The 17400-nt window shown below is 40.9% G+C and overlaps 1 protein-coding gene across 4 annotated transcripts in view; it reads left to right on the forward strand.

Moving 5' to 3' along the window:
- The window catches only part of erbb3a (erb-b2 receptor tyrosine kinase 3a), a 148518-nt gene that overhangs the window by 108803 nt on the left and 22315 nt on the right, over positions 1-17400 (forward strand). For all 4 annotated transcript variants that reach the window (XM_028798126.2, XM_028798127.2, XM_028798128.2 and 1 more), the window contains exons 20-22: positions 947-1132; positions 5532-5687; positions 5776-5854. In XM_028798126.2, the coding sequence (XP_028653959.1) occupies positions 947-1132; positions 5532-5687; positions 5776-5854 (421 nt within the window). The remainder of the gene's footprint in view (positions 1-946; positions 1133-5531; positions 5688-5775; positions 5855-17400) is intronic.

Consider the following 17400-nt stretch of genomic DNA (forward strand, 5'->3'; position numbering starts at 1 on the left):
ACTACCTCAAGGGGTCCAGAGTGTGTCCCATAACTAAGCCCGCCCTTTTAATTAGCCTGTTGATTTGGTGGGCCTTTCTTGAAGTGATGTTACCAGCCCAGCACACCACAGTGCAGAAAATCACACTGGTCATCACAGAGCTGTAGAAGATGTGAAAGATGTCGATTCCCACATTAAAGGAACTCAGTCTCCTAAGGAAAAAGAGCCTGCTCTGCCCTTTCTTCTATAGTTCCATCTGTGTTTCGAGACCAGTCCAACCTGTCATTAATGTGGACCCCCAAGTACTTTTTAGAGTGGACCACCTCTGCATCCACTCCTTCAACAGTGACTGGCCATAGAGACTCTTAGGTTTTGCTGATGTTAAGTTGCAGACAATTTTCTTTGCACCAAGAAACAAAGTTCTCCATCTGACCCCTGTACTCTGTCTCATCCTCTTTATCAGTACATCCCATTAGTGCAAAATGAATTTCTGCAAGTGACCTGACCTGGTGCTATATTAACAGTCTGAGGTGAAGAGAATAGGAGACAGTGCTGTTCCTTATGGCACTCATATCCATATCAGAAACACAGTCCTTGAGCCACACAAACTGTGGTCTGCCTGACAGATAGTCTATTATCCAGGACACCATAATCTCTTCCACCTGCATATCTCTAAGCTTATCCTTTAACAAGGATGGCTAGATGGTATTGAAGGCGCTGGAGAAATCCAAAAACTCACTCACAGTGCTGTCAGAGAGCGGTCAGTGGTAGTTTTTAAAACAAATGCTTGTGTTTGATCCTGGGACTGTGTTTATGAGATTCTGTTTTGGGGTCCTGGACTCAGTGGTGTCCCCTTCTGGTTATACCATCTATTGTTAAATCCATCAGATGTGTACTATGAATCACACTGTTGGTTACATCAAAACCACATCAAAACTTATTTTCTCTCTTAATTGTTATTCTGCAGCATATGTTGTTCTTGGGAAGTCTGGAGCACGCCTATATTGTGAGAGTGCTGGGGATCTGCCCTGGTGACAGCCTAATGCTCATCACCCAGCTCAGCACCCATGGATCTCTGCTTCAACACATCAAACAGAAGAAAGACAATCTTAGCTCACAGCGCCTTTTGAACTGGTGTGTACAGATTGCAAAGGTGAGTTTACAAGTTTCATTCTCTTACAAAAGCTTACACAACAAATGAAGTGCAGACATGAAAAAGACCATCTTCTGCACATTAGCATTATATAACACAGCAAACAACATGGTTTTGAATAACTTTTATTATTTGTTAAAAAAAAATTATAATAATAGATGGACAGGCGGATCGGTGCGGCATCCGCAGTAATGTGGGCACTGCATTGGTCTGTCGTGGTGAAAAAGGAGCTGAGCCACAAGGCGAAGCTCTCAATTTACCAGTCGATCTATGTTCCCACCCTCACCTATGGTCATGAGCTATGGGTAGTGACCGAAAGAACGAGATCGCGAATACAAGCGGCTGAAATGAGTTTCCTCCGCAGGGTGTCTGGGCTTTCCCTTAAAGATAGGGTGAGAAGCTCAGTCATCCGGGAGGGGCTCAGAGTAGAGCCGCTGCTCCTCCGCATCGAGAGGAGTCAGATGAGGTGGCTCGGGCATCTGATCAGGATGCCTCCTGGACGCCTCCCTGGTGAGGTGTTCCGGGCACGTCTAACCGGGAGGAGGCCCCGGGGAAGACCCAGGACACGCTGGAGGGACTATGTCTCTCGACTGGCCTGGGAACGCCTTGGGATTCTCCCGGAAGAGCTAGAAGAAGTGGCCGGGGAGAGGGAAGTCTGGGCATCTCTGCTCAAGCTGCTGCCCCCGCGACCCGACCTTGGATAAGCGGGAGAGGATGGATGGATGGATGGATGGATGGATAGATGTGATCTTCAATACCTTCAAAAAAGTTTTATGTTGTCTGTAAATACAAGCTAATATATGACCCAGTACACATCTTGATCTGTATTCATACTATTAGCACTCTAAGTCACACTATCCATCCACCAATTTGGATCTGCAAAATATCGACTAAGGAAGCGTGCTGGTGCAGTGGATAGCATCACAGATCCAGCATCTGGGGCTCAATTCCCAGTTAACCCTTCATACAATATTGTAGTTGTCAGGAAGCATGGTATTGTCTGTCACAAAAAGGCCCGAGCATGACTGTGCTGGAAGGTTGGCATGCAGTCAGTAAATCTGACCTGTCCAGAGATTTTTCATCATATCAATTGGCATGGTCAGGTGATTTATTCAGCAACTGCAGTTGCCAACTGTGACATACTGTCCTTAAGTGCCACACACATGCACTCAAGCACATGTATACTGGGCCAATTAGAAGATAATAATGAAACTAATACACACAATCTTTGGAATGCGAAAAATATGCGACCTTCACAAAAACATATTACCTCGGAGCAGGAGTCAAACCCAGGAAATGGGATGGGATCCATGGCGCAACAGCTCAGTGTGCCACCCTATATTTGAGGATCAGATAATAATTAACATTTTAACAAGATAGCTTTAACTGTACTGGATTACTGGGAACATCTTTGGAAAATTCTTCTGAATAGCTGCAAACAACAAAAAACAAAACATTGGTAACAGAATCATGAAAGCCATGCCAAGTCAAGTCACTTCATGCATGGTTTGACAATATAAACAAAGTCCCTGCAAATCTTCTGTCTACCAAAAAAAAACAAAATGTATGCAATCTGTCTCAAAGCATGTCAGTACAGGCATAACAGGAACTTTTACACTGCTGTTTGCCCAAACAGGACAGTTGAGACCATTATGAAGTACAATGACACCAACAAAATTTGAATTGTTTTATTGGGCCTGGCCAGCAGCAGCTGGGCTAAGGCATGTTATCCACCTGTCCAGCACCCTATCCAAAATACTAACATGATCATTTTCTTCGTGTTCTCTGTCTCTTTCTGTTTCTCTTAAAATGTAAATTAGTGCCAAAGTAGCCTTTTAAATCTCATCCAAAAACCTTTTATAAGGCCAGTGATACCCTCTGAATGCCTAGGATTGCCACATCAGAGTGCCCTCTGGTGGCCCCTCAGATCAATGTATTTTTAACACAATTTCTCATATAATTAAAGGAGTAGAAGGCCTTGTGCTTACCTGTCTTCTGCAATGAATTGTGCCTGCAGATGGGAAAAGTATGGGCTAATCCAAAAAGGTGACGGTTTAAAGAGAAAAAAAAAAGGGTCAAGAAATGAATGGGATGGCTGGGCAAACTGAGAAGAGGTGTCAGGAACAAGCAGGACATCACTAATGAGAGAAAGAAAACCAAAATAAGAATTCTAAAAGGAGACTGAAAATTACATTTGTGATCAACTTTTTTTAAATAACTAGCTGTATAAGCCCGTGCTGTAAAAAGCCTGGGCTCCTAGAAACGATGGATTTTGCCACTTCAATCAATCAATCAATCGCATCGGTTGTGTATTAGCAGCTCCTCTTTGGTTTTGTTTTGCCGACGTGCTCACCCCCGTTGTCTGTCAGTGGGTAAGCGAGTTTTTCCTCTCCTAGGAGGTTTAGTTTTGCCGATGTGCTTGCCTCACTTGGACATCAGCGGCGGCAGTTTCACTTTGGCGACAGGGTCGCTTTCTTTGAGCTTCACGCTGTAGCTTCGCACTTCTGGGCCGCCCCACACTTCCGGGATGCCTCGCACTTCTCGGCCAAACAGACAGACAGACACACTCCCACACGTAGACATTTATATATAAGAAGACAAATTGACAGGTTATATCAATAAATCGACACAGCATACAAAGTAATCCAGCTTCAAGGAGTTAAAAGCCGAGATTTACACAACTGAGCTGCAGCAGACCAGGATTCAATTACATTACTGGAAGCACCATCAACCTGCACTGCAGGCAACTCCAAATGTATTAAGTCATAAAAGGAGAAGTGCCAGTTGTCAACAGTAGCGCATTCATGTTGGCTGCCAGGGTACCCAGACAGAATAACTTGCATTCAAAGAGTTTGAGTGGAAGCCTAGAAAGGTCTAAAAGAAGAATGATTTAAGGTAACAGAGGAATACCGCAGGAAAGAAAAGAAGACAATAGGTGACATATGTGTGTCCAAAAAGAAAAGATGGGGGATACAGCTAGAACATGTGGAGAAAAGTGCCAGGCAAGCCAAGTGGACATAATTGACAGAGAGGATCAGCAGTGTTTTCAATCAAAAAATGCTGAAGTTATCCAAAATCTTGAATGCCATAACCTTCACCCCAGTATGCTTTGTTTCATTAGGTATGATGAGTTAACACACTACGCCACATACATTCTAAGAAACATAAGATATTTGACAAATGTGAGGTGTCCATTCAGTCCATAGTTGAATGGGCTATTTTTTTGCTAGGAGCATGGTGGCAGAGTGGTAGTCTTGCTGCTTCATGACAAGGAGGCAGAAGGTCATGTCCCAGGTCCTCCCTGTATGGTCTCCCCATGTCTACATGGGTTTTCTCTGGGTGCTCTGTTTCTCCCACAGTCCAAAAACATGCACATTAGGTGAACTGGCAGTATAAAATTGGTCTGTGTGTGTGTGTGTGGCAGTGTCAGAGTGTTTACCCTCAGATGGACTAGCACTCCGTCCAGGTACTCTTCCTTCCTTGGTTGCTGCTTCCTTAGCTACTCTGCTGAGGCTAAAGTAGGTTTAGAAAATGTATGCATGGATTTGTCACCGTATTTTGGAATAAAAGATCCAGGGCAGCATGGCAGCACAGTTGTCATAGTAGTGCTGTTGCATCATAGTATGGAGACTGGGGTTTGTGTCCTGACTGTTCCCCATATGCACATTGGTTTTCTCAGGGTGCTCAGCTTTCCTACCAAACATATGAGGGTTAGGTGGATTGGTGATGCTAAATTGGCCTTAGTGTTTGTGTTCATGCTGCAAAGGAATGGTGCCCCACCTTGTGCTTGATATTTGCAAATTGCCCACCACCCTGCTCAGGATGAGTGAGATTGAAACAAAATGTACGGATGGATGAATGTATAAAAGGTCTCTCCTGCTAGAGTGCACACTATCTTTTTTACAAGCTCTATACATTTCCCAAGACATCCCAATAATTTGCATAAACTATGAATTTAGATGTAGTCCGCATCTGTAGCTGACAACTGAAGATAAACAGCTTACTATGAACTATATCTCCTCTAATTAATCTTGTTAAGGAACCAGATGCAATTAAATCCTCCCCCTTTATTTTAATTTGTAACTGCTTTGTCCAAATCAGAACTGAGTCGGCCACAGCTTATCCCGCCAGCTTATCAGCTTAGCAAGTCTTGGGGATGTGAAAAGAAAACCAGAATACCTTTTCCTAACTACAGTATTATACAGCAATATAAAGTTTTCTGTTGTGATTGCACATATGACTATTTAAAAAAAATAGAAGACTGATTGGTTCATCACTACTGGGAAATGATCAATCTAAGTACAGGTACATATTGTTATCATGTGTTAAAATTTTCATTAAAAGCCTCCCTTTCTCTCATTGTTTCTTTCTCTCTGCCTTTTTCTTTTTTCTTCTATAGGGAATGGCCTATTTGGAGGAGCAAAGACTAGTTCACAGCAATCTGGCTGCCCGAAACATCTTAATGAAATCGGACTTCATTGTTCAGATCTCAGATTTTGGGATTGCTGACCTGTTGTATCCTGATGACAAGAAATACTTTTACAATGATATTAAAGTGAGTTGTTCATTCCAAGTGAATTGAACTTCTCTTTCAATATTTTAGTCTTCTCCAGGTGATTTCAATTAATTTTTATTTATCACAGAAGACACCAATTAAATGGATGGCCTTGGAAAGTATTCACTTCCGGAAATATACCCACCAGAGTGATGTCTGGAGCTACGGTAAGCAGCTTTGACAATCTTTAAATTACTCATCAGCCTAAGGGTTAATGCTTTACACATTTTAGGCTTATTCAATTTTTTTTTTTCAAATTAATCTATCCATTTTCCTAAGCCATTTTTTCCATTATAGGTTTTTGACAAGTCAGGGCAGCATTGCACCCAAGGCAGGAATTAACATTTACACACACTTTTATACCAGATCAATCTAGAGTTTAAAAATAAGAGAACACACACACATCGGGGTGGGGGGTATGCAGAGTATCCAGAGGAAACTGCAGTGGACACTGGGAGAACATTAAAACTGTGCAAATCCCGTAACTAGTCTAGAATGTTAAGCCAGGTCCACAGTGCTCACTGCTGTGATGGTAAGCTTCAGGTCAGTTCATCTCCGCTTATTATTTCATCTATTTTAAGAGTACGTTGACTCAGATTTCTGCATAACTTTTCATGAATGTAAAAAGTTTTCAAAGTTCTCACTATGCGTAGTTAGTAGGCTGGTGGAAAACATACCACTGAAAAAACAATTCTATGTTGCATTGGAATCACAGAGGGAAATGAGAAAACTAAAGGGTTGAATTAAACCTTCATAAAATCTGGAATTTAATAAATTTCTACAGTACAGATGAAACTTCATCTTCAACCTTTCATTGGATTTACAGTATATAATTCAGTCATCCTTGACAATTATGACCATTTTTAGCATGATGGCTTTCTCTGTGTTTGTGTGTGTGTATGTCCATTTTGTATCCAGTGTGACCTTTAAGGGCTGTTACAGCATCCCACACTCCAGACACAACTGCACAGGCACAAGTCAAGGGTTCAAATGAAAGTCTACTACAATTAATTACTTTGACAAAGGCTTCTTTGTAATAAGCACAAGCACACATCTTCTCTTTTCCTCCACTCCTCCCTGGTAAGCTTCACACTCTTCTACCCAACTTCAACTTTCTTGGATGAGGGAGAGTGGCTTCTTTTATCTAAGACTCAGGAGAACTTCTGGTGCCTGGGCATTGCCTGTACGAAGTACCTCCGGGTCATATGGAAGTTTGATAAAATAAGGCTTGCAATTCCCTGCAGCACCTTTTGGCATGATCTACAGAGCCCAACCGGGCTGCCCCATTGAACTACAGCTCCCAGCATGCCCTGTGGGTATCCGTGTGGGGTAATGAACAGTCCAAGCAGGTTATCTCCATGTCCCATCTTTATATTGGTCTCTCAGCCGGGTAAGCATTTTCGGTTCATCCCTGCCAGGACACCAATGTATCTGTTAGCAAATTGGCATCTTTTGTCAATCATCTGACACGGGTAGGAAGCGTTTTGCCCTTCTTCCTGCCCATTCACTACCCTGGTCTCTCAGTCAGATAAGAGACCACCAGGACATATCCTGAGAGGGAAGCCAGATCATGCATGCTGTCTATTACACCAGATATCTGTGTATGTGTGCCGAGTTGTATAAATAAGCATCAACAGGATGATGCAACCTCCTCCTAGTTGGCAACATGGATGAATACAGACTGCGTTTCAAAGTCTGGATCGCACATTTCAGCTTTAATTGTTAGCTTTCTCAACTCCACATAATCAAAGTAACCCATCCAGCATTAAATACCATCAAAAATGGAAGGGATAATCCGGTTTCTCTGCTATACCAAAGGTTGCCAGTTCGAATCCCGTAAATGCCAATAGGGACTCTGCTCTGTTGGGCCCTTGAGCAAGGCCCTTAACCTGCAATTGCTGAGTGCTTTGAGTAGTGAGAAAAGTGCTATATAAATGCAAAGAATTAGTACCCAAAATATCACAATATCTGAACTATCGTAACTTGCCATGGAATGTGATAGCTCTTTCAACTTAAAAAGTAACTGAGGAGTTATTTAAACTTAAATCAAGGGAGGCCAGTTTTGAATCGTTCCCACCATGCCTTTATCCTCGCTCCAGATCTTCTCACTTATCATCCTAGAATGAGCTGTTCCTCCAATACGGTGTAAGATAGCTCCTTTGGTGGCAATGATAGCAGTGCTACCAGCTGAGTAGAGGAATATTAAATATATCCCACTTTACATTCCAGATGTTGTGGACGTAAGCAGTGCCAGTTGAAGGTGGGGTTGATGGACGTCGCCTGTCGTTGTCCATAACGGGTAGTCAGTATTATTAGACTTCATCAACTCGGGATTGGGGGCAGGGGGTGTCCTCCTCAGTGTCTGGAGTGTGCACTCTTGAATACCGCAACATTAGCCCTTTGTGCATGTACTATGGCCTTTAAGGAGCATGCGCACTTTTACTTTCATAAACATAACAGAGTCTGACGACTCCTCTGCGGGTTTACTTTCATTAGTGGTGTCCACTCATTATCATCAAAGTTTGACACTCGGGAAGAGTTCCCCTCCGTGTCTGGAGACCACGTACTTTCAAAAATATATTACACTAGCCAACCCGTGGCGTAGCATACACCGCATAATTATGTATTGATGGGTGAACACTTCCTGAAAGACACAGTTGTCCAAATGGGGTGGGTTTGAGGAAACGACTGTAATTGAATGAAAAGATGGAACTCTGGAGAGAGCAACATACAATTGTCCATGACTGAAAACTGGTTTTGGCAGATACAGGCATATCTTTTTGAAAGTTTGTCCCTGCGCCTTACTAATTGTCATTGCAAAGGCCAACCTAACAGGAAATTGTCTGCGTGTAAAAGTAAAAGGCAAATTTGAATCTGATGGGGTCAGGGAAATCCATACAGTATCCCATAATCCATATGGACAGTTTGTGAGGTAGGAGCTGCGATTGTTTTACACCCCAATACATTGCGGTGAATGCTGAGAACAGTCCGTCTAGTGCCTTTACAGAGACTTCTTGCTGGCATGAGGTTTCTGAGAAGCATGACAACTGAACCAATTTTAAGTTTGACTGTATGCGGAGGCATGCCAGTGGGAGTAATGGCTGCCCAGCGGGTCATGGGAATAACGCTGCCGGATCGCCAGTCTGCATCGTTTATGGTCGGGACTACGACGGTATGTGATCTGACCCAGGGACCTTCTTCGAACCTCCGACTTTCGTTCTTGATTAATGAAAACATTCTTGGCAAATGCTTTCGCTCTCGCGTGAATTGTTGGCTCTGTAGTGTGTGTGCCATGGTCGGCTGCTTAGTGAATTGTTGGTGGGTGGGGCTCGGTCTTGCGTGCATCTTGCTTGCCATGGACTTAGTGAATTATATATATAGATGGACATTATTATCATATTTTCATAAATAGCACCCCTCAGATGACAGCACCGTAAGCGGCCGCCAATGTCATCTAAAGAATTGACCGGTTTTGAACATAAGGTACACTTTGAATCCTCAGTGCTCACCATGTGACATGTCTGAAATTTACAGCTTATCCAAAAGGCAGTTGAGATAAGCTGAACCTCAAGTCATTAATGATGGCAGCATATGCTCAATTTAAATATCCATTTAAAAAAATGATAGTAACTTATAGTAACAAGCCAGAAGCCACACCTTAGCATTAATAATTAATAACAAAATAGTTTATCAAAGTAATAAAAAAGAAAAGAGAGAGCTTCTGTAAAATGGCTGCCGCAAGAATGGAAATCAAATTTATTGTCACATTTCACAATACCTTTATTTATTTGCATACATATTTTTTCAATTTTGTCCAGAATATTTTTCCATAGTCAAAGACTTAGGAAATTAACATTAACTTGTAAGTAACTCTATTCTCAGCTGTATATTTTCAGAAAAAAAATCTTTTTGTATCATCATTCTTTTTGGTAGATCCATGTTACATTCTGCAAATTATTATAAACACCTTTTTGCATTCATTAATCTAGAAAAGGTAGAATCAAGGCCAGTAACCAAACATGGCAACAGAGGCTCTATCCTTACCATGTTAAAGACCTCCACCTTCATAAAGCTTCCTTCTTAAGGACTCGGACCAAATTGTGCCAGGTGGTCTGTAAATTACAGTATGTGTCAGGCAACATATTGAATTATAGGTTTATATTGTTAATATAGTCAAGGTGAAATTCTTACTTGCATGTGCTAATCAACATGTACTAGTGAGACCGCATCTGACCAGGTTTCAAAAAATCTTTGCACCTCTAAAACTGCAAAGATGCAAAAAATGCAAAAATAGCATTCATGTACATCCCTGGACTGAAGGGTGGGTTTAATTCTGACCAACTAAAGAAATGAAGTTTCTTTAGTCTTGAATAAAGTATTCAAGTATTCAAAATTGTCCAAGTCTTTGTTTGACAAAGCTCATTTAGGAGAATTCTTCAAGTGAAATAGTAAACTATGCAATTGAGGACACCTTGTGGAAATTAAGGGGAATTGCATTTAAGATGTAATCCAGGAAGTGGTTCTTCACAGAAAGGTTCATAGATGAATGAAATAAGCCACCAAGCCATGGAGTTACAGAGGAAACCTCTGACAATGCTTAAAGACCATCTGGATGAGACATTGGGACAACTTAGCTAAGTGATGAGACTGTTGGACTGGGCTGTGTCCTCATATTCATTTGTGTTACCTCTTATGTTCCTTTGCATGTTCTTATTATATTAAGCAGTCGTATATATTGCCTCATTTTTAAACCAAAGACTAGTTTGTGAAAGAATTGTTCATACAGGATTACAAGTTAACTTTTTGACTTTCAACAAAGCCTTTCTGCTGTTTCAATATGATGAAAAATGCCTTTCCCCCTCACTGCTCTGCAAATATCTTCATGTCTTTCTAGCTGACTACCCGCTACACTCTGTGCTTTCTTTCTTGGACTTAACATTTTACTCTGCAACTCATCACACCGTGTTTAGTATTCTGTAGAAGCGCAGTTGAGCAATTGAGCAATTGGTTAGTTATTGCCTCAGCATTTTTGTACACTGGGCATTAAAAAATATCGGGCTTTATCTGCCTAGTAAGCAACTTTTAATCAGTGATACGTACAGTTTCCTGAAGCTGACTTCAGAACGGCGGCACTCAGCCTAGGAGATCAAAAGCAGCTATCCATCCATCCATTTTCCAACCCGCTGAATCCGAACACAGGGTCACGGGCGTCTGCTGGAGCCAATCCCAGCCAACACAGGGCGCAAGGCAGGGAACCAACCCACCGCAGGACACACACACACACCAAGCACACACTACAGCCAATTTAGAATCGCCAGTCGACCTAACCTGCATGCAAACTCCACACAGGGAGGATCCAGGAAGCGAACCCAGGTCTCCTTACTGCGAGGCAGCAGCACTACCACTGCGCCACTGTGCCGCCCCAAAAGTAGCTATTAAGCATAAAATGTGTAAAAATATAAAAAAAAAGTACTCATCCTTTGATAACACTTTAATATAGGTACTGCAAGAACACATCCATTACTCATTTACTGTTATATAGCAAGGAATTAACAAAGGCTTCTTTTGCTGTTAATGATTCTTACAAAGCATCGGTAAAGCAGCTGTTCATCTCTGTGCAGTGTGGCATTTGATATGCTGGTAAAATCACTCATGAATATGAAGGATTCACATGTCTTATATTGAAGTACCAAGAGACGTGTATCTAACTTAAGACACTTATGAGCATTCCAAAGTGAAGTTATTTTAGTAGGCCACATGAATAACCACTTTACTTAATTTGTAAGTACCATTAAAACCAAAAGAAACCTTTGTTACCTTTGAGTAATAGACACATTTTTGCAGTACTAAATTGTTACCCATCCATCCATTCTTTATCGAATCCATGTAATCCAGCTCATGTTTGTAGGAGGCAGGAACCTATTCCAGCAGCATCAGATTTAAAGCAAGAAACAGTTTCTGTAGAATTTTTTTATGCAAAGCTAAAACTGCAAATAGATCCACAACTTGGCAGTCAGAAGTTTTAAAATTAGCTAGTTCTACTCACTAGACATGGTGCCTAAGAGTGGTGATTTGTTGCTTTTTGATGGGCACATGCAAGAAAGAACTTCACTGTACTCTGTACATGTTAAAATAATAACTCTTTAATAATCAACGCAGCTGTATTGGTTTATATTCCTGCAGGCTATATTTCTCATTTATTTTTACCAGTTTTGAACCTGATAATGTAACATAGCATAACATACCATTCACAAGCCTCCTTAGTCCAATTCTAGGTCATGGGGGTCAGAGTGTAATACAGCAGCACAGGGCATAAGGATGAAGCCAGTCAGTCTTAAAAAGCCAAGTTCTTCCATCCACAGTTTTTGACCAAAACCATCCTTTTCTACCACGTACACACTTCCTGGCCTCATCATACTATACATTATTCATGTCGATCATTAACAGAAACTTCACCATGGCATCCCTGCAATGCTTGAATTACCATAGTCATTGTGAAACCTCCATCAGTTGCATGATTAACATGGAGTTGTTCACTTGTTACACCTGTCAATGGCTCATTATATTACACATGATGATGATGTAGCCCTGGAAGGCATTCAACATTCTTCAAAGAATAAAATGATGAAGAGTATGAGCATACACGATGAGCTAATGGTATTTCATAGCAAGAGTGGTGGCCACATTTTTCTTTGGGAAATTATAAAGTCAAGAGCAGATTAGTGGAGCTGAGGTATCCTGAAGGAGAAGGGTTATCCTAATATTTAATGTCTTGTCCAGTTTTATCAATATAATACCTGCCTTGGTACTTAAAACAGTAGCAAGTAGTCAGAATGTTTTCCATATATTCATTTTAAATTAAAAAAATGCACATTTGTTTTAAGAATGGCAGTATTGTGGCTTTCTCGCATCTATAGACTTCTCCCTTTATATCCTAGGCACTTTCTAAATAAGGTTTCAATGTTCTCCACATGTCAGCACAGGTTTTCATGCAGGTACTCCAGTTTTCCTCCCACATCCCAAAGATGTGCACATGAAGATACTGGCAATTTGAAACTGTCTGAGTCAACAGCCATACCACCTGCACTTCAGAACAAGTAATCCATCTGAAGCTAACCATGTTTGAACCCAGCCAGTACTTGGATAGGAGATGATCCAGGAAAAGCTTGGGTTACTTCCGGAAGAAGTGTTGGCAAGGCCATCAGGGGGTGCTTACCATGTGTTTTTTGTGTAGATTCCAATGCCTTAGTGCAATGATGGGGATGCTGTGCTATTAAATATATGGTCCAGTCCTTTCAAATAAGGTGTAAAACTGAGGTCCTGATTGTCTGTGGTCATTAAAGATCCCTTGGCATCTTTTGATAAGAGTAGGGTGTTTCCCAACGTCCTAGCTAAATTGTTCACAATGGCCTTGTCTATTCTGTCCTCCTAATCATCCTCTGTCACTTATTGGCTATCTCTCTCACCATTTTATCACCTAAAAGCTAATGTGTGGTGAGAGTACTGGTGCAAGAATGGCTGTCGTCACATAATCCAGGTGGATGCTACACACTAGTGGTGGTTGCAGTGATTCCTCACTGTCTATGGAAATTGTTTTGAGTAGGTTAGGGAAGTGCTATATAAATGTATTGTTGTTATTATATGTACTATAATAATATATGTAATCATTATTATTATTATTATTATTATTATTATTATTATTATAATATGTACAAGCGCACCCTGGGATAGACTTGTAACCCCAGGGTTGGTACCTCTCTTGCACCTGATGCAATTTCGATGTTTCAACCCACCAGGAGACTGACATGGATTAATTGGAATTTTGATTTAGCTTTGTAAGGCTAATAATTTAGAATAGAAAGGTTTTGTTTACTTATTTATCCATTCCAGCCACCAAATAACCCATTATGTATAGTACATCTTTGAGATGTGGAAGGATGCCACACCAAAAGGAGGAAATCCATGCAGACATGGGAGAAGGTGCAAACTCTGCAAAGGCTGTAGCCATATCAGTTATCAAACCTAGGTCAAAGTAGTTGTGAGGCATCAGCACTAACAAACTCATTACCAGGCCACATTATTATTTCACATAATGCACTTCAATAATCTTTTTCTGATGCTGTTGATGGCAGAAAAGATGGATGCATGTATAATGTGGCTGCTGGATGAACTGTTCCACTTTTTAATACTAAAGAGATGGTAAAATGGTACTCAGGTGAATCTCTTGTAAGTGCAACCTTGAAATAAACAGTAAAAGGGAGACAAGAAACATTTATTTAGCAGAAGGTGAGAGAAAAGATGAAAAAGAGACAACTAAAGAAGTGTAAAACAAGGGATAAAATAGCTAGTCACATAATGTCAAAGACTCCAGACATTATTTCTACTGTAACAAAATGGTTTTCAGGGATGACTGCTTAGGTATTCCCACAATGGTGTATTGGTTGGCACTCACCATCTCAGGTTCAAATCCCATGTCCATTGTTGTATGTATGCAATTCTCCCTGTGTTTGCTTGAGTTTTTCTCTGGGTATTCTGGAAGTCCTAAGCTGGAAATGTGTATGTGTGGGTTTGTATAATACTGGGCACTGTGATGCCCAGTGCTGCTAGATTAGTCTCCAGTAATGTGTCCCTGTATTGGATTAGAGAAGTCATGTTAACCCTACAATAAGAATGTCTCTGCTCATTTCAGTTAGTTCAGCATAATCTAGTGCCACCTAGTGGAATGTCAATGTAACTTATTACCTCCCACTCTTAGACAGATTTCGCCTTTTATTAGAAATGAACACAGTTACTATGCTGAGTACTCTACCTCTAGAATTTCAGGGTAATTTATATGAAAGGGAATTGTGACAGATTTGATCATACCTCATATCATGAATAAATGATAGAGGTTCTTTCATTTCCCTTTCTTGGCATAATACCTTTTATTGGTCTTCAAAAAAGCCACGCTGCTGGGATAATTCTGGACACTTCAGTGATTTAATTAGACTTAATTTTGCTTAGCCAAAAACGTAGTATTGAGTAAACATTGCCTTAGTTTAATCCTTTAACTTCTGATAACTTCTCCTTCTTCTTCATCCCCCTCTCCATGTGTCCCCATTTCTATATGAGGTTGATGTGCCTCATCAACATTCTCCATACAGCTCGGCCCTGCACCTTCTCCCTGGTCAGACCCTTTAACTTCAAATCTCATTTACTTTATCCATCCTCCTCCTGTTATGTTTCAGCCATTGAACCCCCCTGCTGGGGTTCAAATGTCTCTTTTACGCCTGCTTTGTTCATATTTATGTAAACATAATTGATTAAATTGAATTAATTTTTTATTAATTAAATTTAATTAATTAAAATTAATTAATTTAACTAATTGAATTAGGAAGAATGGAGCATGAGATCGACAGGTGGATCGGTGCGGCATCTGCAGTGATGCGGGCTCTGCATCGGTCTGTCGTGGTGAAAAAGGAGCTGAGCCGTAAGGCAAAGCTCTCAATTTACCAGTCGATCTATGTTCCTACCCTCACCTATGGTCATGAGCTATGGGTAGTGACCGAAAGAACGAGATTGTGAATACTATCGGATGAAATGAGTTTCCTCCGCAGGGTGTCTGGGCTCTCCCTTAAAGATAGGGTGAGAAGCTCAGTCATCCGGGAGGGGCTCAGAGTATTGCCGCTGGTCCTCCGCATCGAGAGGAGTCAGATGAGGTGGCTCAGATGAGGCATCTGATCAGGATGCCTCCTGGACGCCTCCCTGGTGAGGTGTTCCGGGCATGTCCAACCGGGAGGAGGTCCCGGGGAAGACCCAGGACATGCTGGAGAGACTATGTCTTCCGGCTGGCCTGGGAACGCCTCGGGATTCTCCCGGAAGAGCTAGAAGAAGTGGCCGGGGAGAGGGAAGTCTGAGTATCTTTGCTCAAGCTGCTGCCCCCGCGACCCGACCTCGGATATGCAGAAGAGGATGGATGGAAGGATGGATAATTGATTAATAGTTTCTATAGGCTCTATATGTATTTATATGTGCCATGTGTTTTGTGGGTTGTCCTCCAAGAGACAAAGCCACCTGCCCATCATCGTCAAGGGACTGCCTTCAGCCTTATAATGGCTGAGGAAAAAACACAGTCCCTTCCAAATCAATAATTGTGCTGGAACTTGGTGAGTGTGTTTTGTGAAATTTTTTGCTTGCTTTTTCTGGAGTGTTCACGCCATGTTCATACCACCTCAGTCTACTTTTCTGAACTTTCTTAAATATTTCTCCTACTTTTGCTGTTCTTCTGTTTGTTTCATTTCTTACTTTATCCTTCTTTGTAACTCCACACATCCATCTCAGTATTCTCATTTCTGCCACAGCCAACCTCTTTTCTTGTGCTCCCTTTATTGCCCATGTCTCATCTCCATACATTATTGCTTACAACTTTGTTAAAAACTTACCTTTAACCTTTGCCTTAATTCTTCAATCACACAATATTCCTGACACCTCCTTTCAGTTGTTCCATGTTCTCTGAATTCAATTCTCCATCTTAGGTTACCACTGATCCTAGATTTGTGAATTTACCCACGCTTTACAATAGCTCTCCCTGCAGGCTAACTTGCCAATCCTGATCACCATTAAACCTCAAATATTCTGACTTCTTCCAATTTATAATCAATCCTCTGTTTTCCAAATGGCTTCTACATTCTTTCAACTTCCTCTCTACTTCCTCCTTTCTGGTGCTACACAACACAATGTCATCAGTAAAAAGCCTCCACCAGAGGAACTGATCTTTTGTTCCATGATTCAATACATCAATCAGATCAAAGAGGTATAAAGGCCTTCCTGACATTAACCCCCTCCATTTATCTGGGCTTGAGACTGGCACCAGATTGGGCTGTTTTATCCCTTGGTGGCTAAATTCTTTAATTTAATAACTAAATAAGAATTATGTTTTTTGCCCTGTGTTACAAGTAAAACACAAGAATTGAGATGAAAACTCATGACAGAATGCAGAAAGTGCACAGGAAATCATATCACCTTTGATTACGTTAATCTGGAAAGATATTGTATCATGGCTTCCTGTTAAAAAAATACCCTTCATAAAAACAGAGCCTGGTGGGTTTGAGTCACTTGGACCTGACAATGCAGTACCAGCATGCAGTTTTCCAGACTCTATCCAGGCATCATTGGTTATCCAACTTAGATAAACTAAGTTAAAAGTATACTTTAAATTAATTCACTGGCCTGAAGGCTTGAAGATGGATGTCTTTTACTAAAGAAACTGGCATATTTCCCGGAATAAGGAATCTGTCTAGACAGATTGTTCTGTGCAGAACAGAATTTTAAATGGGGAAAAATATTTATTTTCTTTTAGGTTGGACTACATGGGACAACCATTTCTCTTAATCTGAAAGCAGTTATTTAGCATCCATGGTGTGGAGATTCCTTAAGACTAATAATTGTTGGGAGTTCTCTACATTTGTTGGTGATCACAGTTCAAATGCTGACTAAACAGTTTAGTATTATTATGATCATATAAGGGTCCAATAGCATTTCATTCATAAAATTTTACCTTGCTGTATTTTAATTCACTTCTTTTTTTGTGTAGTTATATCTTAACATTGAACCATATATGTAGGGTTGCCAGATTAAAAAATTAGAAATACGGGACACTCTTAAAATCTCTCTCTATATTACTATATATATATATATAAATTTATACATGCCCCCTACACACCCAGACTAATAT

The sequence above is a fragment of the Erpetoichthys calabaricus genome, chromosome 3, assembly GCF_900747795.2.
Source record: "Erpetoichthys calabaricus chromosome 3, fErpCal1.3, whole genome shotgun sequence".
NCBI classification, from domain to species: domain Eukaryota; kingdom Metazoa; phylum Chordata; class Cladistia; order Polypteriformes; family Polypteridae; genus Erpetoichthys; species Erpetoichthys calabaricus.